The sequence below is a fragment of the Babylonia areolata genome, chromosome 22 (genome assembly GCF_041734735.1).
Source record: "Babylonia areolata isolate BAREFJ2019XMU chromosome 22, ASM4173473v1, whole genome shotgun sequence".
Taxonomy (NCBI): Eukaryota; Metazoa; Mollusca; class Gastropoda; order Neogastropoda; family Buccinidae; genus Babylonia; species Babylonia areolata.
Window position 1 is genome coordinate 9,029,288 of NC_134897.1, and position 26,971 is coordinate 9,056,258.

The window sequence follows — 26,971 nt, forward strand, 5'->3', positions numbered from 1 at the left end:
AAAAACCGGGGCCCGGGTCCGAGAGTTGAGATATCGCCCCTATGAGGAGTAGGCACGATATCTCTTTCTCTAAGACGCTCTCCTGCTCCATCGAGCTGGGCACATAAGGAAAAGGAGTGGATCTTAGAGGGGGGCGGTCCCCCACCCAAGGGAGCATGTACCCCGACTCTAGCACCGAAACAATCCAGTCGTTGAGTCCCAGAGCACGCCACTGATGAGCGTGCCGGGACAAGTTTCCTACTTGGAGGGGCTGAACGACTGGCGGTGCTGAATCGGGGCCCAGTCATTGGGGGTGCTGCCTTCTGGCCTTGGGCATGGCCGGACGGCTTGGACGGACATGAGGTGGTTTGTTCCTCTGCCGCTGATTCTGCGCACGCCGCTTTGACTTAGGAGGCGAGGAATATGGAGGAGCCCTGGTGGCGGGTCTCTTCAATGGCATAGAACCCTGGCGCCCCTGGGAGGAGTGGGCTAAATATGAGGCCACCTCCCTGTTTGTCTCTGCCCTGTGGCTGACAAAATGCGGCGCATACTGGCCGAAGAGGGAGTGCTGCTGTGCTGGGATGGACCGCAGGGCAGCCCTCTCCTCTACTGGAATGTTAGAGAGGCGGAGAACGGCATCACGCCGCGCTAGCACAGTATTGAAGTGAAGGCTGGTAGCTGCGTCTGCAGCTGCCGTGAGACCAGACACTACCCGACTGCCAAAAGTGTTTAACCCCTTCACTGCTAGTACGTTTTGCTATGGCGTATGCTGAGAAAATTTTCAGAAAAACAAGAAAAACACGCCAATGATTTTAATTTGCTTATATTTCAAAAAGTACTGAATATAAGTGCATAAAAGTATATATCAAATGAAAGGAAAATGAACCAAGATTTTGTTTTTGATACTCACATTATCAAATAATGAGTCAATCTAACAGAAAAATTCCATAAAATGCATTAATAAAAAAAATTGGGACTGTCATTCCACCATGTAGGTGCTACAATATCAACCAGGTTCTCAATCTGTCTTTCTTGTGACTGTTGTGATCAACCACACACACTGTCAAGGCTGAGCAACAGTGTCCAGGTGCATAAGACACCAAAACAGTCCACACAAAGAATGAAAAGGGTGTACTCACCCAGGATCTATCGCCAGTAAAAACCCAGTGTGTGGTACTTGCAGAAACAGTCTTCAAGACACAGTGCTGGTTTGCTGGGGCAGTCTGGGCAGTAGAACCCCACATCCTTTCTTTGTTCTTTCTTCCAGCAGACTCTGCACCTCCTTTGTGGCCAGGCCTTCTGTGGGGTAGGTGGGATGAAGTGTCGTCCACACAAGACAAACAGCGTGGTCATCTTTAGCAGTGTCTTGGTCACCAAAAATCATGGCACTAATTACATCCTTCTGAAGTCCAGGAGCGTACTGTTGTTGCCTGCTTTTTTGTAGAGGATGTGTGCATTCAGCATGGCAATTTGTAGAAAATGCACACACAGCTATTTGTACCACTTCAGGGTTTTCCTTGTGACATTGTAGGGATGCAGTTGTTGGTCATGATGGTCCATGGCACCCATGTTTTTGTTGTAATCCAGAATTGCTGGAGGCTTGTTTACTGCCCTTTGGTCTTGCTGCTGCTGGTCTTCAACTGTAGGTTTGTGGCAAGTTATCAACTCCAGATGATCCAGGATGAACATCATGATCATCACCATGCTGCATACCTGAAACACATTGCATAAAAGACTAAGTTTGTTGGGTTTTGGGTTTGGTTTTTGGTTTTTACATATAAAAAGATCATGAAATGGTACCATTTTATTTCTGATTGTTTTCAGAAGCATTGTTTTCAGAAGCTGAAATACAAACACACACATACCTACCCCACCCCCCACCCCAAACCCCCAAAACACACACACACACTGAAACTGGTTCATGGTATGCCACACCCCCTTCATTCTCTCTTTCTCATACAAAACAAAATGACAACACACACACACACACACACACACACACACACACACACCTACAAGTGTTGCATTTACAAAGTAATTTAGGCATACAGTTCTGTATATCATTCTCTGATTTCAGTTTTATAAACATCATCTCCCCCCCCCCTCTCTCTCTCTCACTCACACACACACCACACACACACAACAACAACAACAACAATAACAACAACAACAACAAACCAATACACACTCAGGAACGAACACACAGAAAGCTGCAGGCGAGCGACACACGCTGTCATCAACAATGAGCCAGCCAGCAAGCCACGCCCCCCTGGGCTGTGATGGTCACAGTACCCACGTGACTGACTGACTCTCACTCACATACACTGATCAGTGACTGACGAAGCCACTTACCACAGCTAACACATTCAAAACACACACAATGCAGTCATATTCATTGTTACAACAAACAGAAAGCAAACAATAAAATGACAAACCTCGAAAACACCCACCTGCATCTTGAATCAGCTGAGCTTGTCTGTCTTCAGTTTCGTCAATAACTCCACCTCCCACCCCCCTGCACTGTCAAAATCAGCGTCTTCGGCATCAACTTCACGCAGTTCTGTCTCATTCAGTCCACAATCTTCATCTCTACTGTTTGCATCACGAAAGAATTCTTTCAATACAAGTGCAAGTGTTGGGGTTTGTCTGCGTTCAGCCATGGCTTTGCAAACACAACTTGAGCTTCGTACAAACTTGCAAAACTTTCGCCATAAATATGACAATCCAATGAATAATTTTAGCTTATGGAACTCAGGAGATAAAGAGCTATCAGGGGAGCTAATTTAATGGTTAGCAGACTGTATTTCCTGTAATGCGGGACTCGAAACAGAACGTTTAACATGACGTAAGGCGCACGTCAATACAGCATTGCTGAGCGACATTTCATGACGTACGCCGTACGTCAACAGCGCAGTCAAGAGGTTAACCTCGGGTCCGAGAAGAGGCCAGGCGGGACAGAGGAAGGAGACTCCGTGTCCTGATGAACTGGACGTTGTTCCCACAGCTCATTGGCTCTGTGGAGGAACGCATCAAAGAAGGTATAAGCCGTGGAAACCTCGAGGAGGCAGCGGCGGGCCAGTTTGTCCCACTCTGCTAATGTCTTAAAGGGAAGAGTAGCTGAGGTGGGGAAGTGGTGCGCTGTGAGACCAACATCCTGTCCTGCGCGGAGGGCTCTGCTTCCCTGTAGGCAGGGTGGTCCTGTGTGTACCAGGACCACACTCCTCCCTTGGAGGAATCTTTAAGGAACTTGCCTGGGGAAAAAGCGCCCGGGGCAGAGAGGGACTCCCTGCCTGGAGGAGGGATGGAAGCAGCACCCCTGATGGTGCGGGCTGGCTTATTAAGCCACTCCTGAGCCATTTCTGGCACTCTTGAGTCGCCTTGTGGTTCTGGAGTTAGTCACCTGACTGAAGGAGGGTTAAGGGCGACAAAGTTGCCTGAGGGACTGATTCGGCATGCGTGACCCTATTGGGGAGTGTCAGTTCGAGCTCGGCAAAGTCCGAGTTTGGTTCAGGCTGGTCCCTAGGGAGGCGTGGGCTCCATCTGTCACCCTGGGATGGGGGCGAAGAGTGCTCATCCGCTTGTTCGTCCTCATCTGAAGACAGGGGCTGTCCCTCTTGTTCACAGTCCATCCCCTGCTGGGTGCCATCCCAAGTGGATGTACCCACGGGGGCGTCCTGTGGGCTGTGGTCAGCCCAGCGGGATGAGCTGGGGCGATCCCGAGCAGGGACCCTGGTCTCCGCTGTTATGTCCTTGACACCTGAAGAGGGTGGGGAGTGTGTGGACCGTAGGTCCAACCATGCTTGGGATGGTGGGTGCCACACCTTCTAAGAGAGGGCGTCCCTGGACGCCAGAGGGACCCACGAGTGCTGTGAGGGGACAAACACCCACTCGTCTTTTAGGACTGAGGGCTGGGTAGGTGGGAACGGCAGGCTCCCACGGGCTGAGCGGGGCCCCTCAGCTGCCGTCGGTCCTGAAAAGGAAGCCGTAGTGGAGGTCACCTGCGTGTTGACAGAGGACCAATTAGAGGCTGTAGTGTTAATATTGGTCGAGGAGCTCGACCTGCCCGACGAGGAGTCAATCCCTCTTGTCAGGGCTGTGTGTGTCACTCTGTGGTCTGTGCTGGGTTGGGTCCGGTGGGGAGCGGACCAGGGGTCCCTGGTCCCTGGTCCTCCCGGTAACCCAGCATGCACCATAGGTGCACCCCAGTACGGGTAGAATGGGGGATACCACCTGTGGGCACCAGCCATCCCGTGACCCCAGTCCCAAGGGTCACTGGCGCCTTGACCTCGCTGAAGGGAAAAACCTGGCCAAGTCGGAGGGAGGTCAGGTCCGACTTGGGTGTCAGACACGCCGAAAGGCCGGCGGTCTGACTGCCCGGAACCGCCTGACACGCGCGGGACTCCCCCAGCAGGGGAGACCGGCCGGATAGCGGGAAGACCTGCAGAGCAGGTTGCCACGCGCCCCGAATCCCCTCTCGTGGGGAGACTGGGGTGGCTTGGCCCGGGGTGGGCAAAGTGGAGGTCCCCCCCCGGAACCAAATGTTTTTCTCCCCCAGAAGGAGGTGGGGGAGGGGGGTTGACTGAGAAGGGAGGAGGGGGAACAGCCCTGGGGCCCCTGAGGGCCGTCTCCGTGTGGGGACCCGGGTAACGGCGGGGGGCGGCCTCCCCTTGGGAGTCCGCACCCAGCTGCGAGTCCCCACCACCAAGAGAGGACGTGCTACTCCCACCTCCACCTGCCTCGCGCTGGGACACCTCGGGAGGCGACGCTCGTATCCCTTTCCCCCCGGTCCCCTTCATGACCGTTTTATTGGAACGAGCGTCCCCTCCGCGATCTGCGTCTGCAGACGCATCGCCGCGGTCCCTATCGGGAGAAATCATGAGCTCCGGGCCTGGGAGAGTCTCTTGCCAAGTATCTCTCCCAGCATCATGATCCCTGCCTTCGTAGGATGGCGTACGAGGCATGGTACCGCGCGTAGGCACCCAGCGAACAATTCGATCCCCAACAGAGAAAGGAAAGACAGGATCGACTCAGAGGTAGAAAAATACGAAGAAAACGAGGGGGCCGAGTCGAAACGAGTACACAGAATGTAAGAACAATATACAGGCAAGCAGCATACAACAAAATAAGGCCAAATGAACACGCTTAATAGCCAAAAAAAAGCGTTAGACGAGAAAGAGCGAAAACCTGACAAGATGGCGTGGAGAGCCTTGGCCAAAGGAATGATTCAGCGCTTATAGCTGTTAGAGGCGTTTGATTGGCTAAGAGCGGGCCAGACTAAGAGGGGCGTCTTTTCACTGTTAGCCGCGCGAAATTTGGCCAAACAGAGCAAACCATAGGCCTAGTTTGCATCAGTTTGACATGGTACAGTATATGACACCAATATATATATATATATATATATATAATCTTCCAACTCAAACACCTTGTGCTACAGCCTAATAGTTAATGCGCTGGGCTCTCAATTCTTAGTGTCCTGGCTTCAAATCCAGCTAGTGCCCGTTGTGTGGGGGCCTAGGGTGGAGAGAAATGATCTCCCAGGTTGATGTGTGTGCAGACCTGACAGTGCCTTGGTCCACTGTGCGGGAGGGAGGGAGGAGACAGAAGAGGCCATGGAATGCAAATGGGTTTGCTTTTGTTTTTTGGGTTTAAAAAAAAAAAAAAAAAAAATTATTCGAAACTGAAACTCTCATTTCCTCCCAAATTCCTCCAAAGTTTCTGTCACCAAATTATTACATAATACTGAAAATTCACACTGGATGAGGGATGCTAGAACAAATTGTACATACATGCTGGCAAAAATGTACATACAATGCAAATGAATCATTAATGATTTCATGTTTGGAACAGGGGTGTTCATACATCTTAGGCAATTTGAGCAGTCGCATCATTTCATTATCAAATTTAACCAAAGCACATACCCATTCTCCTGTAAACTAATGTGTACCGTCAGCACATACCCATTCTTCCGTAAACAAAATTGTATGTGTACATTATTCTCCTGTAAACGAACGTGTACAGTCAGCACATACCCATTTTCCTGTGAACAAACATGTACACACAGACACACCTTTGCTCTCAACCTCTTGGGCTACATGGAAACTAAAGCATTTTGTTCCAAAACGGTTCTTTGGATCTTGTGAAGGGACCCCGCCTCTGCAGATTAGCCAGTGCAAAAAAAAAACACCACAAAACGGAGGGACCTTGGACAGTACTGACAGGGGATTCCACCCATGCTGCCCGGAATGCAGGACATTTCACATTGTTGCCTACAGTCCATAACTACATACAATTCAGCCACATCAAACCCGTTTTCACTGTCACATCTGGGAAAAACCACCACCCTCATTACATATCTTAACCATTAAGCTAATTGGGCAAATAAGTCTAGCTTGTGCTGAGGATGTCAACTCTTCCCACAATTAACAGATCAGAGAGAGAAAAAATCTTCAACATACACACACATTAAAAAAAACCCATTCAAAATGACACTGCAGAAATGACAGACAATATCACTACCAAGACTGTCAAACAATACAAATGTTCAACTGTGTCAACACAAAACTGTCACATCTACAAAACAAAACAAACAAAAAAACACCAAGACAAACCCACAAAACCACAGTTCATGACAAGGTATCCCAACCATTTAGCTCCTTATGGCAATGAAGATTAGGCCATGCTGAGCATGCCAGCCATCCTGTCTTATCTAACATCCCCAGATTACCACAACAACAAAAAAATCGTAAAAAAGGAAAACACAATACTTCAAAGAAAAAATACATAAAAAAGGCCATACAGGCAAATAACACAGCTAATGCCCATCCCAATGTTAACAATTTCACTACCTAATCGCCACAGCAAAAGAGCACAGACAGTACATCACAGACTGCGGAAAAGAGTAAAAGTGTCAAGGCTTGCTTTCCCAAGGGGCAGGACACTTGTCTACATATCTTACTGAGAAATTATACAACATTCATTTTCAAACATCACTGTCTATACCTCTGATGTCATAACATAAGTTTCAACAGTCTTGGGGAAGGAAAAAACAAACAAAAAAACTGTACACATCAACATACATGTCATATATCTTCAAACTGTCACATGGCATTATAGGGTCAAACTATGGGACAACTCTGCCCTGGAACACCACACAAAATGCTATGCAGAAACAGGGGTTGCTTATCAAAATTAAACCATGTCCTCTTAGCTTATGGCTTTTGTTGTCAGCTGTAAAATACGGACATGCACCAAATGCACACAGAAATTTTGAAGGAGTTATTAATAAAGTGGGTAGCTTTTGAGTACGTCAGGTCCTGAACACCTACCTCAAAATAATCTTTCCCCAGTAAAGAAAAACACTAAAAGACACACATGCTGACCAATAAAAAAAAAAGAAGGAAAAGAATACTACAGACAGAGTAAACAAGGTATGGTAAAACTTTCAGTCCACAATCAGTTTGACAATGTGTAAAAATAATACATTTGTGGTGAGACAAAGACAAAGACAGAGAACAGTGTACAACAGTTGAAACAGCTTGCTTGTTGGTCAGTCAGTGAACCAGTGAACAGCAGCAAACATAATGCATACACACCCGCTAATCTAGCAAGTGTTCCAGTCTGGCAGGCATGACTCAAAGTGAACAGCAGCAAACATAATGCATACACACCCGCTAATCTAGCAAGTATTCCAGTCTGGCAGGCATGACTCAAAGTGAACAGCAGCAAACATAATGCATACACACCCGCTAATCTAGCAAGTATTAGTATTCCAGTCCGTCAGGCATGACTCACATAATGCATACACACCCGCTAATCTAGCAAGTATTAGTATTCCAGTCCGTCAGGCATGACTCACATAATGCATACACACCCGCTAATCTAGCAAGTATTCCAGTCGGTCAGGCATGACTCACATAATGCATACACACCCGCTAATCTAGCAAGTATTCCAGTCGGTCAGGCATGACTCAAAGTGAACAGCAGCAAACATAATGCATACACACCCGCTAATCTATCAAGTATTCCAGTCTGGCAGGCATGACTCACATAATGCATACACACCCGCTAATCTAGCAAGTATTAGTATTCCAGTCCGTCAGGCATGACTCACATAATGCATACACACCCGCTAATCTAGCAAGTATTAGTATTCCAGTCCGTCAGGCATGACTCACATAATGCATACACACCCGCTAATCTAGCAAGTGTTCCAGTCGGGCAGGCATGACTCACATAATGCATACACACCCGCTAATCTAGCAAGTATTCCAGTCGGGCAGGCATGACTCACATAATGCATACACACCTGCTAATCTAGCAAGTGTTCCAGTCGGTCAGGCATGACTCAAAGCGCTGCACATTCCTATCACACGATTCCAAGCTATAACGTGAACTGAACTATGTTCAGCATCTAATGTTTCTACTTCACCTCACTGTCATGTCTTCATGGAGAGTTTGTACAGACCAAGAGACAATGACAATACCTGAAAGTGTGACAAACTTACACTAACAGTGATGTAACACTTGATTTAATATTATACTGCTGGCAACATTTGTAAAAGGTAGTGTCACAGCCAAAGTTCATACTATTGAGAGATTTACCCATTTTTCCTTTTGTATCTTCAAAGAGCATTCTTGTCCAGCGCTCACAAAAAAGAAAAAGAAAATCAACTGCTTTTGGCGGTAGGTCTTTTTCTTCCAAAAAATAATAGACAAAAAGGTTATCTTTCTCAATGGCAAATATATACTGGTATTTTCAATCTTCAAGGCAAATTATCATCAATTCATAATTTGTGGGGTTTTAAGGGCCTTGAAAATGGCATTTAGAATTCAAGGAGTGTATAAATCCTGTATCACTGTAATAAGTTCAGAGACCATCAGATTGAAAGTCCAGTGCGTTAACCACTTGGCCACTGCGCTCATCATTTGAGGATCTAACAATAAATGGCAACTGTACTAAACATTTTCCTCCTTTACTGTCAGACATGCCATTATGTTGCTTAATTTACAAATATGAATTTCTCTCACAGACATGTTATGGCAATTATTTTACAAAGTATGTCACAGCTTCATTCTGTCTGTCTCTCTCTCTCACACACGTCATTTTGTCATGCGTTCAACAAACAGACCTGCCAACCTCTAAACAGACTTGAGAGGAATATTTTCAGCAATAAAAATATTTGGAAGTTGAGAGGAATGTTTTTGGCATTACATCCAAAGCAGAACAAATAATTTATTTCACTGTTCAAATACTTTTTCTTTCTTCCGGTCTTATATTGCACATTATCAAGTGTTTGCAGCAGATGGTGACTTATTGTCTGTTTTCCCAGAAAGAAGCTCAGGTCGCTTTCTTGCATTTCTGCAAAAAATGTCCCTTTGTTAAATGTGGCAAGGTCCTTGGCACTTGAGTATGGTCTAATACACGATTCATCATGGTGGTGGTGAAAGTGAAGTCAGAATTTACAGACAGGAAATTCTGTTTACCTTTCCACTGGCTGTATACACAGCAGCTATGCAGCTCTGTACACATGTTCAACAGCCATTTTGTGTTTATTTTGCAAATATGAATTTTTTTTCTTCTAAGGCCAGAAGAGAGGGATCAAGTGCAACCGGGTGAGATAAATTACAATGGAAAAAGTAAATGTTGGCAGGTCTGAACATGCAAGTCACAATAACACTCTCTCTCCCTCTCACTCTCTCTCACAGAAACGCATTTATTGCGTTATCTGTCGCAACCTCTCTCTCTATGAAACATACCACCATGGCATATATTTCACAAAAAATATCACAAGAAACACTGCAGCCAGTTCAGCCCCAACAAGTCTCCAAAAGCAAGGTGAGCAACAGAGAACACTGGTCCAGGACTGGATGAACTGTCCAGCCATCCCAGACACTGTCCTCGCTCCATGGTGTGATCACCAACAACACGAAGACCATGACTACTGTATCAAAAGTGAGTGTGTGCAATAGGTGGAGACACTAACTGGGAAAAGCGGTGTTGTCACTGTCGAACAGGCCTATGGTGACGCCTTCTGCTATGATGTCAGACACTTCTAGCTGGGAAAAGCGGTGTAGTCACTGTCGAACAGGCCTATGGTGACGCCTTCTGCTATGATGTCAGACACTTCTAGCTGGGAAAAGCGGTGTTGTCACTGTCGAACAGGCCTATGGTGACGCCTTCTGCTATGATGTCAGACACTTCTAGCTGGGAAAAGCGGTGTTGTCACTGTCGAACAGGCCTATGGTGACGCCTTCTGCTATGATGTCAGACACTTCTAGCTGGGAAAAGCGGTGTAGTCACTGTCGAACAGGCCTATGGTGACGCCTTCTGCTATGATGTCAGGCAGCGTTCCTGTCAGAGAGAAAGAAAAACAAATCGTAGTAACTTTACTCTTAGTCCAAAAATCAAGGACTTGATGCACTTTCCCCTCACTTTCTCTTCTTACTACTATGTTCCAACGTTTGTTGTTGAGCTGTTTGTGAATAAAACCTTATCGATGTAATCACCTAAATTCTGCTATGTATTTTCGTGCCTGTGGTAAACTTTTAACCTTTGCCGTACCTCGTGTTTAAACTCACACGGAGTGCCTCTTGGGTGACCAGTCACTCATGGTTTTCACATAGTCACTTCACTTGATATCACTTACCATATGTCTTGCACACACACACACACATACGCACACTACTCACGTCGCACATACACAACACATTTCACCAGACACACACAAATCCTCACGCAACATACACACACACATGCAACACATACACCCCCGCCCCTTCCCAAGCTAAACACACACAGACATTCAGCTACACACACACAACACCACACACACACATACACACACACACAACCACACACGCAACACACACATACCAGACACATGCAGCACAAACACACAGGACAAACACACATACAACACACACACACACATGCACACACACCATGCATGCAACACACACATACCAGACACATGCAGCACAAACACACATACAACACACACACACAACCACGCACGCAACACAACCACGCACGCAACACACACATACCAGACACATGCAGCACAAACACACATACAACACATACACACAACCACACACGCAACACACGCATACCAGACACATACAGCACAAACACGCAGCACAAACATACATACAACACACACACACAAATGCAAACAATAAGTGTTTGTAGGAGCAATCAGGAAATTTGGTAGGAACACTCGGATGTTTGCCCAATTTTCTGTTCCCGCCGCTGCTTCTTTACATCTGTAGCACTGTGCTGCTTCCCTGGTCTTTGTTCGTCTTGATTTTCACAACTGGAGTCCATGAATTCTCTGTTTCCAGCCACTTGTTCATTGCACTCCACAGCTTAATCCACTGGGCACAGACTTGACCTAGACGCAACTTGATTAAGCCATGTTCTCTCTTGTTCCAGAAACGATTAAGCTGATTAATCCACTCAATGCTGTTTCAATGTAAACATGCACGCAATTAGCTAAGCATTATCATGTGAGTCTAAGGTTAGTAGTGACTGCCCTGGCCTTGTGATCGATAGGTCGTGAGCGTCTGGGTACTGTTAGGACAGGAAAGCATGTGACTATGCTATGTAGTCAAAAACAAACTTGTCGGAACAATTTTGATGTTGGCATAACATCAGAACAAACTGCGATCAAATGTAACAAAGTCGTTGGCATCTCTGTGCACAGTCACCCACAAACTGGATGTAACCTCGATATACATACACACAGATGGACCAACAAATGCGACACCTGTCAGGTGTTTGTCTCACCTCTGTTGACGTCCTGCAGGTAAGCGTCTTCAGTGAATGTCACCACCGCCTGGTGTGTTGGAACGTACGTGTTGGATGGGTTCTCAAAACTGGACAAAACAAAACATTTTCTTAATGTCTGTTTTTTTGTTGTGTCCCCCCTTCCAAACCCTAACCCCCCCCCCCCCCCTTCTGCTTTATTCTTCTCTCTCCTCACTCATGAGAAAAAAAGCATGATGGTTGGTTGTTTTTTTGAGGGGTGAGGGGGGTCTGAGTTATCTCCCTTCCCATTCTCTCCCTCAAACAGGATTTGTTTAGCACCTTCAAACAAAGCTCCCAAGTTTGCCTGTATATATCTGTAAATGGTCTTTTATATGTATGATGATTTTTGATATTCCCCATACTCATTTCAAAACATAGTAACAGTTCAGGTGCAACCCTACACAAAAATTCATCAAATGATATCAAGTTTATAGTCCAACTGTCTACAAAGGCCATTCAGTGTTAAAATTATTGCCTCTGTTCCTGCTTAAACCCAGCCAGCTGCATTGAGCCATGCCAGGGATGAAAATATTCTTCAAAATAAATAAATAACCCCCCACCCACAAAAAAAAAAAAAAAAAAAAAAAAAAAAAATCCCACCCACACAAACACTGTGAACATCAATCATAAGGAGCCTGAACAGAGAAATTCCAGGAAGCGTGAAACTAGAACAGTAAAACTGATTCATGAACATAAACCCAAGATATGCCTTCTGAGTTGACCACTTTTTCCACTTTAGCACAAACATAACCAATCACATAAAATCATAAACTTCAGAAAAGGAGATCACATAAAATCATAAACTTCAGAAAAGGATAGCACTGCACTCACCTTACAGGCTGAGGAAGAAACAGGAGTTACAACACAAAGACAAGACCAGAAAGTGATGCAGGTCTTCCACAGGCAAAAAACTCAGACATATCAAGATGGAGAGTTACAAGACTTGTCTTTCATCTCTTAGTCTTTGTATGTTTAATTTAAATCCATTTCAGTGCCAGGGGAAAAACAGTGCAAGTGGTGTTTCAAGTCATAAAACAATATCCTCCTTCTTCTTCTTCTTCTGCGTTCACTCGTATGCACACGAGTGGGCTTTTATATGTATGACCGTTTTTACCCTGCCATGTAGGCAGCCATACTCCATTTTCGGGGGTGTACATGCTGGGTATGTTCTTGTTTCCATAACCCACCGAACGCTGACATGGGTTACAGGATCTTTAACGTGTGTATTTGATCTTCTGCTTGTATTTACACACGAAGGGGTTTCAGGCACTAGCAGGTCTGCACATATGCTGACCTGGGAGATCATAAAAATCTCCACCCTTTACCCACCAGGCGCCGTCACCGTGATTCGAACCCAACAGTCCAACACTTTAACCACTCGGCTATTGTGCCCGTCAAAACAATATCCAAAACAATAAATCTGAAAACTGAGAAAATGGTCTGGAGATATACCACTGTGGTTAAACTGTGTGAATTTTCAGCCTTCCTGAGTCATTTCCCTTCTACTGATGACATTATCAATGACATCACTATGGACGTACGTGGTACGTTCTGCGGCTCTCATGGGGTTGTTTCGGCTGCAGAAGATCTCCAAACTGAAACAAGTATCCACTTCCTCTTGTTTTGTGTTGTAACTATATTCCTTCTCCATGAAGCAATATCAATACATCAACTAAATGGTTTTTATAAAGTGCAATTCTTTCAGAAGAAACTCGATGTGCTTGTGCTCACGCACGCGCACACACACCTACACACACACAAAACTAAACACGCTGGCAGGGATATGAGGGGAAAAAAGAAAAGAAAAGAAGAAACAAACAAACACATGAATATTTACACAAAACCTTACTTGAAAAAGTATATTCTGAGATTTTGTATGCATCCAGTTAAGGTTGGTGTATTTCACAGACTAGCAGGCAGTGAATTCCAAATAGCCCAGATGCTAAACTTGAAAGCATGTTGGCCAACATATTTCACGTTTCTATTTGGAATTGGGAAAGTTTCTCACTTGATGACCAGAGTAGGCGACAGGCTGTGTAAGCAGAGTGAGGATGTTTGAGATGTTGGTTAAAAAAAAAGAAAAAAAAAAGGAAAGAAAAAAGGATCAATGCCACTCATGACTAAAAAAAACATTATGCACAAACATATGTGTAACTGTAATGTCATTTCCTTTTGTCATTTAACTCGATTCCATGTTGTAGATTACCGGTTGTAACCTACTCCAACTGTTCAAACCATTAAGTTGGGGTCCCTTTTCATTGTTTGATGCACCTTGCAAAAGGAAGTTTTTTGTTTCTGTTTTTGTTTTTTGTTGTTGTTATTTTTAATAAGGGGCTGCAGTAATGTCTATAAAATGCTCTTAGACTGAAAACTGTGGCCTTCTCAATTGCCATATCAGCCAAAGATGGCTGCTGACATTAAATCCCATTGCAATGCACCCACAAGAACATGGACACATATCAGCAACACAGTGGAAAAAAAAACAAACAAACAAGAAAAAAACAATGGAAATATCCCAAAGGGAACTCACTCCATGCCATCCTCCTCCAAGGTGATCTCCAGGAACTCCAGTACTGCTTTGGGCACTGCTTCATATGTCACCACTCCCTGTAACACATCACTGCTGTCTTAAAACTGACAAATAATAATAATAACCTACATTTGTACAGCGCTTACCCTGCAGCTCCAGGTGCCTTTAACAATACACCTATCATAAATAAGAAACAGGAATATATATATAAAAAGATTTGATACAAACTTGCTAACCACTTAAACACAGTGTAACATCACTCCTGACTCACACACCTCTCTCAAATTTTTTTTTTTTTTTTCATTCGCGGGCTGCAACTACCATGTACACTTGTATACACGCGAGTGGGCTTTTACGTGTATGACCGTTTCTACCCCGCCATGTAGGCAGCCATACTCTGCTTTCAGGGGTGTGCATGCTGGGTATGTTCTTGTTTCCATAACCCACCGAACGCTGACATGGATTACAGGATCTTTAACATGCGTATTTGATCTTCTGCTTGTGTACACACACGAAAGGGGTTCAGGCACTGGCAGGTCTGCACATATGTTGACCTGGGAGATCGTAAAACTCTCCACCCTTTACCCACCAGGCGCCGTCACCGTGATTCGAACCCGGGACCCTTAGATTGAAAGTCCAACACCCCCGAAAACGGAGAATGGCTGCCTATATGGCAAGGTAAAAACGGTCATACACGTAACAGCCCACTCGTATGCATATGAGTGAACGTGGGAGTTGCAGCCCACGAACACAGAAGAAGAAGAAGAAGAAAGTCCAACGCTTTAACCACTCAGCTATTGCGCCCGTCGCTCTCTCAAATCACTCCCATAGTAAAATGTTAACCATCAAGACATAAAACTCGCCAAAATTATGACACACAGCTCTCTCAAATCACTCCCACAGTAAAATGTTAACCATCAAGACATAAAACTCGCCAAAGTTACGACACACAGCTCTCTCAAATCACTCCCATAGTAAAATGTTAACCATCAAGACATAAAACTCGCCAACATTACGACACACAGCTCTCTCAAATCACTCCCACAGTAAAATGTTAACCATCAAGACATAAAACTCGCCAAAATTACGACACACAGCTCTCTCAGTTTCAGTTTCAGTAGCTCAAGGAGGCGTCACTGCGTTCGGACAAATCCATATACGCTACACCACATCTGCCAAGCAGATGCCTGACCAGCAGCGTAACCCAACGCGCTTAGTCAGGCCTTGAGGAAAAGTGGGCTCGTCCGGGATAAAAACATGCCGTGACCAGGATTCGAACCTGGGTTATCGCGGCCACAACGCGAGGTCCTAACCACTAGACTATCACGGCTCTCTCAAATCACTCCCATAGTATGATAGTAAAAAGTTAACTATCAAGACATAAAACTTGCCAACGTTACGACCCACAGCTCTCTCAAATCACTCCCATAGTAAAATGTTAACCATCAAGACATTAAAACTCACCAACATTACGACACACAGCTCTCTCAAATCACTCCCATAGTAAAATATTAACCATCAAGACATAAAACTCGCCAACATTACGACACACAGCTCTCTCAAATCACTCCCATAGTAAAATGTTAACTATCAAGACATAAAACTCGCCAACATTACGACACACAGCTCTCTCAAATCACTCCCATAGTAAAATGTTAACTATCAAGACATAAAACTCGCCAAAATTACGACACAGCTCTCTCAAATCACTCCCATAGTAAAATGTTAACCATCAAGACATAAAACTCGCCAAAGTTACAATACACAGCTCTCTCAAATCACTCCCATAGTAAAATGTTAATTATCAAGACATAAAACTCGCCAACATTACGACACACAGCTCTCTCAAATCACTCCCATAGTATGATAGTAAAATGTTAACTATCAAGACATAAAACTTGCCAACGTTACGACACACAGCTCTCTCAAATCACTCCCATAGTAAAATGTTATCAAGACATAAAACTCGCCAACATTACGACATACAGCTCTCTCAAATCACTCCCATAGTAAAATGTTAACCATCAAGACATAAAACTCTCCAACATTATGACACACAGCTCTCTCAAATCACTCCCATAGTAAAATGTTAACCATCAAGACATAAAACTCGCCAACATTACGACACACAGCTCTCTCAAATCACTCCCATAGTAAAATGTTAACCATCAAGACATAAAACTCGCCAACATTACGACACACAGCTCTCTCAAATCACTCCCATAGTAAAATGTTAACTATCAAGACATAAAACTCGCCAAAATTACGACACACAGCTCTCTCAAATCACTCCCATAGTAAAATGTTAACCATCAAGACATAAAACTCGCCAAAGTTACAATACACAGCTCTCTCAAATCACTCCCATAGTAAAATGTTAACCATCAAGACATAAAACTTGCCAACATTACGACACACAGCTCTCTCAAATCACTCCCATAGTAATATGTTAACCATCAAGACATAAAACTCGCCAACCTTACGACACACAGCTCTCTCAAATCACTCCCATAGTAAAATGTTAACCATCAAGACATAAAACTCGCCAACATTACGACACACAGCTCTCTCAAATCACTCCCTCAGTAAAATGTTAACCATCAAGACATAAAACTCGCCAACATTACGACACACAGCTCTCTCAAATCACTCCCACAGTAAAATGTTAACAATCAAGACATAAAACTCGCCAACATTACGACACACAGCTCTCTCAAATCACTCCCATAGTAAAATGTTAACCATCAAGACATAAAACTCGCCAACATTACGACACACAGCTCTCTCAAATCACTCCCATAGTAAAATGTTAACCATCAAGACATAAAACTTGCCAACATTACGACACACAGCTCTCTCAAATCACTCCCATAGTAATATGTTAACCATCAAGACATAAAACTCACCAACATTACGACACACAGCTCTCTCAAATCACTCCCATAGTAAAATGTTAACCATCAAGACATAAAACTCGCCAACATTACGACACACAGCTCTCTCAAATCACTCCCATAGTAAAATGTTAACCATCAAGACATAAAACTCGCCAACCTTACGACACACAGCTCTCATATCACCCACATAACAAAATATCAAGATACAAACTTGCTAAAATTAACCAAAACACATAATCTTATAGCCAGGCCAAAAGCAAAGTGAGAGCTGCATGATAAACAGTTTCTCCACTGCAAAGGGAATTCATTTACAGCTTAAGTCTTTTGTGAAGGATTGTGAATAGGAGTCAAGACTGCACTGGTTCTTAGTGCTGCAGCCTTGGGGGTTATTTGACCTTTTGAGGATCACACCAACAGTGCGCAGCGATTGTCTTAAAGCCCTTTTTGGCCAAGAGAGTGTAACTTGTTGCAAGACACTCTTCACAATAATCAAAATTCTAGTCCACATTGTCTGGATGGCAGTTGCCTCCTCTGCTGTCCTGATGGTCATTGTCAGACACAACTGACAATCATACAACAACTCACTTCAAAACAATAATCATCATTCTAATAGTAATGGTCATAAACATGTTGGAAAGGGAAATGAATGGATGTCAGTTACAAATTCTCAGCTGCAAAACGCTCCCTCTGCCAGCAAAGACCCATCACTTGCTATCTTAAACAATCACAATGTGTTAACACATGTTCATTTGTGTGAAAAAAGTATGTTTTGGCTTCCGGGAGGTTATCGGCCGTAGTTTTGTTTTCTCCGCATTGAGTGAGTGAGTGAGTGAGTGAGTGAGTGAGTGTGTGTGTGTGTGTGTGTGTGTGTGTGTGTGTGTGTGTGTGTGTGTATGTGTGTGTGTATGTGTGTGTGTGTGTGTGTGTGAGAGAGAGAGAGAGAGAGAGAGAGAGAGAGAGAGAGAGAGAGAGAGACTGTGAGTGAGATTGAATGAGTGTGTAAGAGATAGTGAGTGCATGAGACAGAGTGTGAGAGACTGAGTGAGAGTGTGAGAAATTGAGTGAGTGATTGTGAGTGTGTGTGCCCGAGTCTGTGTGTGTGTGTGTGTGTGTGTGTGTGTGTGTGTGTGTGTGTGTGTGTGTGTGTGTCTATCCTTGCAATAACATGTAGGAACACTCTCCCATGACCTCAGTTGCTCTGAATTCAGTCTCACAAGTCAAACAAGTCCACATTCTGCATACACATTATGGTGAAGCCAGGTAAAAATGTTTTTAAATATAAAAGTAACTGTTCAGTGTCTTCCAGGCTGTGGCAATCGGACTGTGCCACACCTAGTTTATATGCAAGTGCATGCAGACAGTCTTCCAAGCTGTGACTATATAACTGTGCCACACCTAGTTCATATACAAGTACATGCAGATAGTCTTCCAAACTGTGACGACCAAGCGAATGTGCAAAGCGATAAGTATATATATATATATATATATATATATATATATATATGACAGCACCTGCAGATAGTTTTCCAAGCTGTGACTATATGACTGTGCCACACCTAGTCTTTATAAAAGTACATGCACATAGTCTTCCATACTGAGACTATATGACTGCCACACCTAGTTTATATAAAAGTAAATGCAGATAGTCTTCCAAACTGTGACTATATGACCGTGCCACACCTAGTTTATATAAAACTAAATGCAGAGAGTCTTCCAAACTGAGACTATATGACTGCCACACCTAGTTTATATAAAAGTAAATGCAGAGAGTCTTCCAAACTGTGACTATATGACCGAGCCACACCTAGATTATATAAAACTAAATGCAGAGAGTCTTCCAAACTGAGACTATATGACTGTGCCACACCTAGTTTATATAAAACTAAATGCAGAGAGTCTTCCAAACTGTGACTATATGACCGAGCCACACCTAGATTATATAAAACTAAATGCAGAGAGTCTTCCAAACTGTGACTATGTGACTGTCACACCTTGTTTATATAAAACTAAATGCAGATAGTCTTCCAAACTGTGACTATATGACCAAGCCACACCTAGATTATATAAAACTAAATGCAGAGAGTCTTCCAAACTGTGACTATAATCATGACCGTCGCACCTAGTTTATATAAAAATGTCTGAAATTAGAATGTCATTTAAAATATGGATAAAAAGACCAATTACCCCTTTAGGAAGGATAGCTGTTCTCAAATCATTGATTTTATCAAAAATAACCCAGTTATGGATGTTTCTACCAAATCCACCTGATGAATATATTGATGAGCTGCAGAAGGCATGTTTCAAGTTCATTTGGAACAAAAAACAGGATCGAATAAGTAGAAAAACAGTAATTAAAAGTACAATATTTGGAGGATTAGGAATGTTTGACATCAAACAATTTATTAAAGGTCTTAAACTGAGCTGGATACGTAAATTAAAGTTTTCAAACCATAAATGGACAATAATAATAAAAGAAAGCAATCCAGTTATCGAAGATATTGATAGATATGGACCCTGTCTACCAACACCTAATGATAAGAATAAGTTCTGGATTCATGTTTTCCAAGCCTACAAAGAATTTTGTCAGAAGGTCCCACTATTAAGTAGCAAAGAAGTTTTAGCAGAACCAATCTTTCTGAACCAAAATATTAAAATTGGAAGTAAGATTTTATCATACAGAAATTGGATGGGAAAGGGGGTCTGGGATATTTCTCATTTAGTGCATGGGGACAGAAGTTTCCTTTCCTATGAAGATTTTAGTCAAAAGCATGGAAATATAACAAATTTCCTTACTTTAAATGGTTGCATAAGGTCAGTTACAAATTATATAAAAAACCTAAACATTAAAATTGATAATAACACTGCTTTGCAGATGAGAAAATCATTACAAATGATATATTCAGTGAAAAAAGGAACAAAAGTCTGTTACGATACTCTAGTTAAAAACAATACGACCCCTAAATGCTGTAAGAAATGGAACGATTTGTTGCAACTGAACATTAATTGGAAACAGACATTTCACAAAATACACAAAATATGTGACGTTAACTTAAAATGGTTTCAAATAAGAATAGTTCATAGGATTATTGCAACAAACAAATCACTGAAACAGATGAATATCTCTCATAATGATAAATGTAGCTTCTGTGGATCACATCCAGAAACCACTGAACACCTTTTTTGGAGATGTGAGATTGTGCAGAGATTTTGGACTGCTTTCCAAACTGATATTAATAACAAATGCAATAATGTATACAATGCCCAATTATATGAAGAATTAGTTTTATTTGGAAACTCACACGCATTTGCTACAGATGAAATTTTAGATTTCATTATTTTACTTGCCAAAAACTTTCTGTACAAATGCAAATTCAATAAACAACCACCACAACTCAATGCATTTAAAACACAGCTCAGATACAGATACAAAATCGAAGAACATGCATCTTATATATTAATGAACCCTCATGCTTTCCGTACAAAGTGGAACAGTTACCTTCCAATTATGGAAACTGTTACTTAATCATAATTTCGCATGTTCCATAGTTACCATTCTGTATAACAGTCCTTACTTTGTACTAACATGTCTTTATATATTTCTTATATGTATCATTTGTTTATTTTTTGAACTTTTATGGTTGCTGTTGTCTTTACAATGTGATCAACTACAAGCTTTCTTTTCCAATAATGCAGAAGTGGTATACTCATGCTCCTTATTATTATGACATTATAATGCCACCACTTGCTTCCGCCTTACCCTAGATACCATTACTGTAATAGTTGACACAATTGATGCTGTTGCTATGGTACAACTGGTCCAGGCTATTTACTATTAATGTCATCTTAAATCACCATGATTACTACAATCATTAAGGTGTAAACATTGATTGATTGAATGATTGGACAAATCTTCTTTTTGTTGTTGTTGTTGTTATTGTTGTTGATGATGTTGTTAGATTTGTTTTGCCTTGCTATAGTCTGTTTTGTTTTATTTTGTCTTATCTCTCTCTCTGTAATGGAAGATTCTACTGTTCGTTGTATATTGTTTGTTTCATACTATTCTCTGTATTGTATACATGTTTTTGGAAAATTTTAAAAAAGTTAAAAAAAAAAAAAAAAAGTGTGTGCAGAGTGTCTTCCAAACTGTGACTATATGACCGTCACACCTAGTTTATTTAAAACTAAATGCAGATAGTCTTCCAAACTGTGACTATATGACTGTCACACCTAGTTCATATAAAAGTGTGTGCAGATAGTCTTCCAAACTGTGACTATATGACCCTCACACCTTGTTTATATAAAACTAAATGCAGATAGTCAGTCTTCCAAACTGACTATATGACCGTGCCACACCTAATTTATATAAAACTAAATGCAGATAGTCTTCCAAACTGACTATATGACTGTGTCACACCTAGTTTATATAAAACTAAATGCAGATAGTCTTCCAAACTGTGACTATATGACTGTCACACCTAGTTTATATAAAAGTGTGTGCAGAGAGTCTTCTAAACTGTGCCGACCAGATTACAGTGCCATGCAAAATGTGAGTATTATAACAGTACCTGCAGATAGTTTTCCAAGCCATGTCGCCGTTGCTCCAGCACTTTGTTGTTCCACTTCAGCACCTTCTTGGGAGGGAAATCCGGCGTCTTCATCATTTTCTTTATCTGAAAGTCAACATCAAAACACATAGAACTCTAAGTCTTATCTGATGAACTGACTGAGCTGCCATTCATGCTGAAACAATAAGTGATTACATGAGCAAACAGGTGTAACAGCCGAGTACAGCTGCCTACATAGTACATGGTGGGGTAAGAACGGTCATGCATGTAAAAATTATACTTGCAGTTGTACATAAGTGAATGTTGGATTGTGTGTTTGATTCTGCATGTGCTTACACATGAAGGAGGATCAGGCCAAGCAGGTCGGTCTATGTGTTGACCTGTGAATCATGAGAAATCTCATGAATTCATCTTTATTCCTTCAGGCGCCATGATAATTTTCTCCTCTCCACACTGGACCAATTACCAGTAGTTGTTTATAATACTGACTCTGAACAATGCCAGTAAGTTTAAAACTCTTTACAACAATACAGGAACCATGTAGTGTTACCATACATTAATTTAAACTGCGACTTGATCCAAGTCTTGGGTACATAATACATCTATCATCTATAGGCAGCCAATGACAAACAGAAAATAATGAACACTGCCCATGTGACAGTACCTGTTTGTGCAGATCTTCAAATTCAGAGTAGCGCCTTTCCACCATGTGATGTCGACCAGACACCCAGACGTCCACCGTGAACACCTGCACACCATTCCACTGGTTTGTCACCGTCAACACTTTATACAACAAATAATTCTCAGCGGTGGCAGTTCATGTTTCAATCAAGTTCAGACTGACAGAAGTTCTTGAATGTGACCAAGGAAAACAGTTTTAAACTGCAAAATCGGACAGCTTCACAGAGTGTGTCAGACTCAGAGAGGATTATGAAACCTTTGCACTCATGTATGTAACACTTCTATACATTCAAAGCTTTTTGGGAGTACTGTTTATCTTTTTGACAAAGGCACATAATAAACCTTTCTTGCTTGTGCTACCTGTCAGCTAGCATACAGGTAAATACAGGGTACTAAGATATAAACCTATATATATTTACCTGTGTGTTAGCTGATGAGATGTGCAAGTATCCATGGTTTGAATTATATCATACCTTTGTATTAATTACTACTTAATCCTCAATTCATAAAATTATAGAAATATAAATATAATATCCAACGCTGCCATCCAAATGATATGTTTGAACCAGTCATTGTAACAAAGTTTTCAGCCCCTGACAATCTGTAGGATGCAAGCTGAAGGACAGCAAAAAACTCAGAGATGCCAACCCATGTCCAGTGTTTGTAGTCCTCAACAATCAGGAACATTCTGAATTTGGTAGGAACACTCAGACTCCAAGCCAATCAGCAAACAGGCACAGACGCTATTTGACTGAGATGCAACTTGATTCAGCCAGTTCTGTCTAGTTCGGGTAAACGATTAAGCTGACTGGTCCACCCCATACTGTTTCAATGAAAACATGCACGCCATTAGCTGAGCATCATCATGTGAGACCACGGTTAGTTGTGTCTGTCCTGGCCTCGTGATCGATAAGTCTAGAGTGTCTGGGTAATGTCAGGAACGATTTGGACATTGGCTTAACATCAGAACAAACTGTGACTGAGCGTGACAAAATACAGCGAAATCATAACAGGTGGTATCTCTGAAAGCACCATAGCATGTCATCGATTGTGTGCCTTGAAAATTAATAGTTGTGAAAATATTTAGTATAAAATTAAGAACAGTTAGTGTAATGTACCTTTCACTACATTCCCCCCCCCCCCCGCCCCCCCCCAATCTTTCATCCTGTTTTATATCCCTGCCGATTACAGAGACTATCATCATATCAAGTCCATGTCTCATTGTCTGCAGCCAGTTTGCTTTTTCATTGCACAGCAAGTTTACATGCAAGTTTACATGTGTATACACTGATACAAATTATATTGCAATACTAGATCACGCCACTGAAAATGAATGTCAGTTCTTTTTCTTTTCACTGTTAACCTTTCTTGAGGAATTTTCTCCGACGCACAACACAAAACAAATTAGTTTCCACACCCCTTCTTTACGGCCCACACAAATGTTCGCCCATAAAAGCATATCCACATTTCCTCCCCTGTACTCTTTGTGGAAATGTGGATATTGCCAGCCAGATGCCTTCTGAAAGCTTGAAACAAACTCAACCCTGGAACCAGTGGAAGCACTTCGACAGTCTCTTCCACGACTTTTTGAACGAAGTTTTCACTTTAGTTTCGATAGAGTCGGAGTCTGATTAAATCAGCTCCACTAGCATAAAGACTAAAGCCTATAAAACATTTGTTAGGTCTCTGCTGGAATATTCGGCATCCGTCTGGGACCCCTATGAGAAACAGCACAAGGTGAAGATAGAAAACTTCCAGAGTAGGGCAGCCCGCTTTGTGCTGAACCACTACCAACGTACTACCAGCGTTACCATCATGCTGGACATTCTAGGATGGATGTCCCTTGAGGACAGAAGGAAAAAAGCAAGGCTCTCCATGTTCTATAAAATCAAGAACAACTTAGTCAACTGCCCGAGGTTGAAACAACAGCTCCAACCTCCCAAGAAGAGACAGCGATGAAGTCACGATCAGCAGTTCACACAAATACTGAAATAGCTGCAGATACCAACTACCGGCTGATGTCATTCCTCCCAAGAACAACTGTGGACTGAACTCCCTCCCCCAGGATACTGTTGATGCCAAGACCCCTAACACATTTGTGTCATGGGTCAACTGGCTTCTTCAGTAGACTTCTAGTTCTTCATACTTCTGTCTCATTGTGCAAATGGATGAGTGGAAGGATGTTGCAGGCCTGAGTTGCCTACTGCAACCTGGGGTCAGCTAGTCCATAGTAATGGATGAAAAGCGATGGTAGTAGCCTGCTGGCAGCTCTGCACTTAGCTTTTACCTTTTTTGTGTGTATGTAGGCTAGTGAGTAGGTAAGGTGGGGGGGGGGGGGGGTCACTTTGTGGTATGAAAGAGTAATCTCGTGCTGAAGAAATTGGAAGCAGAACTGTTTTTGTTGTTGTTGTTTTTTTTGTTTGTTTTTTTTGTTGTTGTTTTTTTAGCAGATCCCCGTTTCACAGTCCCATAATAATCAGCCTGTTGATTGAGGAGACTTTACGGAAGAAGAAGACGAAGATATAATGACTAACTTAGTAATTGACTTGTGCCCTTCACGTCAAATGGTTTAGTGTTGGGGTCTTCTTAGTGTTGTGGAAGGTTCGTTGTTCGAGTCCAATATGGTTTCGTTTCATCACAATTTGGGGTTTCATATCGTCTGGGAGGCGGTGCTCACCTATGAGCTTGCCTAAATAGTTCAGCAAAAGTTGGGTCAACTTACAGTGTAAACGTCGTCATCTTCTTTCACTTTTCTGTGCCCTGGAATAGACACTCGAATCAACATGGCTGGCTTGAAAATAGCGCTTCCGTCAAAGAGTTTTTCGCACCAGTTTGCTTGTTTCTTTTCAGAGTGTGCACGCTTCGCACACCCCACAATAATAGTAATGACCTCACTTCACGGCTCTTGTCTTCTCTCCTTTTGGCGAGAACTTTACAAGGGAGGCAATGCACATTGTCACGAGCATCGCTTTGTCTGCTATCAAGATGTGTGCTGTAAAATTAATGATTATTTATTTATTGATGTGGAAAAGAAAAAAAAATAATGAAAAACAAAATAGAATAAATACACGTGAGTATACATACATATATATATATATATATATATATATATATGTGTGTGTGTGTGTGTGTGTGTGTGTGTGTGTAAAACTACCCATCCTTTTTCCTTTTTTCTCTTAAAAATTTTTTTTTTTAATCCTTCATCGGTATTCTGTGGTTCTGGTTTTATACATAGCAGAGCCTCCACGGACACACACTCTCGTTCTGTCTCGATCCTCAGTCAGTGAATGCTCTGCTCCTTAGCTCTCTGTGTGTGTGTGTGTGTGTGTGTGTGTGTGTGTGTGTGTGTGTGTGTGTGTGTGTGTGTGTGTGTGTGTGTGTGTGTGTGTGCACCGCGGTGTGTGCGTGCGTGCGTGTGTGTGTGTGTGTGTGTGTGTGTGTGCCAGTGCGTCAGTGTGTGCAGCGTGTGTGTTTTCCATCTCTTGAAGCACGAAAGCAACAACTTTATAATCATCACTGACATGTAGTAGTTTCTCTGACCACACTGCTGAACTCAGGGAAACGAAAAGCGATGTAAAACTGATGAAGATGACTCGGACACGGTAGACTGAAAAGAGAGTCTGGAGAGTGAGGGACGAAAGCCCGCACGAGGGACACGCTGCAGTCAGATGTCACGTCAAACTGATGACAAAATTAATTACTAATTAACTCATCAATACTCACCTTGACACTGCCCTTTCTGGATCTGACACGGATGTTGCCGGGTCGAAGCGCTATGCCATCTGACGAAGCTGAGGAGACCCTGTCCGCTTGGCCCATGGGGAACATGGTCGTCGTTCACACCCCACGTCACTTAGTTTCTGTCAGCCTGTCAATCATTCATTATTCATTTATAATCAACCAATAGTAATTAATCAGTCAGTCAGCCCAGTCAGCCATGCAGTCAGTTAGTCAGTCGGTCAGTCAGCCAAACAACCAAACATTAATTAACACCAATCCGGACGACTTACCGGTTCATACAATAAACATATTATCTGACCTCATAAACTGAACCCCAGATACACACACACACACAGTGGACTCAGTCAGTCCTTCACCACGTACTGTGATGTCAAAACGCTGCACTGACGTTGCCAAACTCGGTCACAATTTCAAACTTGTACTCTTGCCGCAATGAATATTACTATGATGATCTAATTATATACGTCATTTGCGCCTTACTAATTGAGTGTTTCGGACCATCTGCATGAAAGAAAGGAACCTTTGTTGCAAGGGAACAAATATCAAAAGTGAAAGCTTGAAGAAGGAAGTCATGAATTGCGACTTTTTTTTAATAATTTTTTTTTTATATATTGTGTTCATGTTCTCGATTGCACACGCATGCACACCGGCGGTTTCTCTCACAGTCAGTCTCTCACGCGCGCGCGCACCTCACACACACACACACACACACACACGCATCACACTGACACTCACACAAACTGATGCAGATATAGACACCGCCTACACA

The 26,971-nt window shown here is 42.7% G+C and overlaps 1 protein-coding gene and 1 non-coding gene across 6 annotated transcripts in view; both read right to left on the reverse strand.

The window, feature by feature from the left end:
- Positions 1-9,135: 9,135 nt before the first annotated feature.
- The window catches only part of LOC143296942 (sorting nexin-24-like), a 26,631-nt gene continuing 8,795 nt past the window's right edge, over positions 9,136-26,971 (reverse strand). For 3 of the 5 annotated variants that reach the window (XM_076608979.1, XM_076608980.1, XM_076608982.1), the window contains exons 2-7: positions 26,185-26,329; positions 22,445-22,528; positions 21,781-21,885; positions 14,319-14,395; positions 11,768-11,856; positions 9,136-10,330 (exon numbers count right to left, since the gene is read on the reverse strand). In XM_076608979.1, the coding sequence (XP_076465094.1) occupies positions 10,254-10,330; positions 11,768-11,856; positions 14,319-14,395; positions 21,781-21,885; positions 22,445-22,528; positions 26,185-26,289 (537 nt within the window). In that variant the 5' untranslated portion in view covers positions 26,290-26,329 and the 3' untranslated portion in view covers positions 9,136-10,253. Of the gene's footprint in view, positions 10,331-11,767; positions 11,857-14,318; positions 14,396-21,780; positions 21,886-22,444; positions 22,529-25,183; positions 25,351-26,184; positions 26,330-26,565; positions 26,587-26,971 lie in introns of those variants that run through there. The other 2 variants (XM_076608981.1, XM_076608983.1) reach the window with 2 other exon arrangements.
- Positions 15,577-15,648, reverse strand: Trnah-gug (transfer RNA histidin (anticodon GUG)). The gene has a single exon. It is a non-coding gene; the product is annotated as a tRNA-His (tRNA).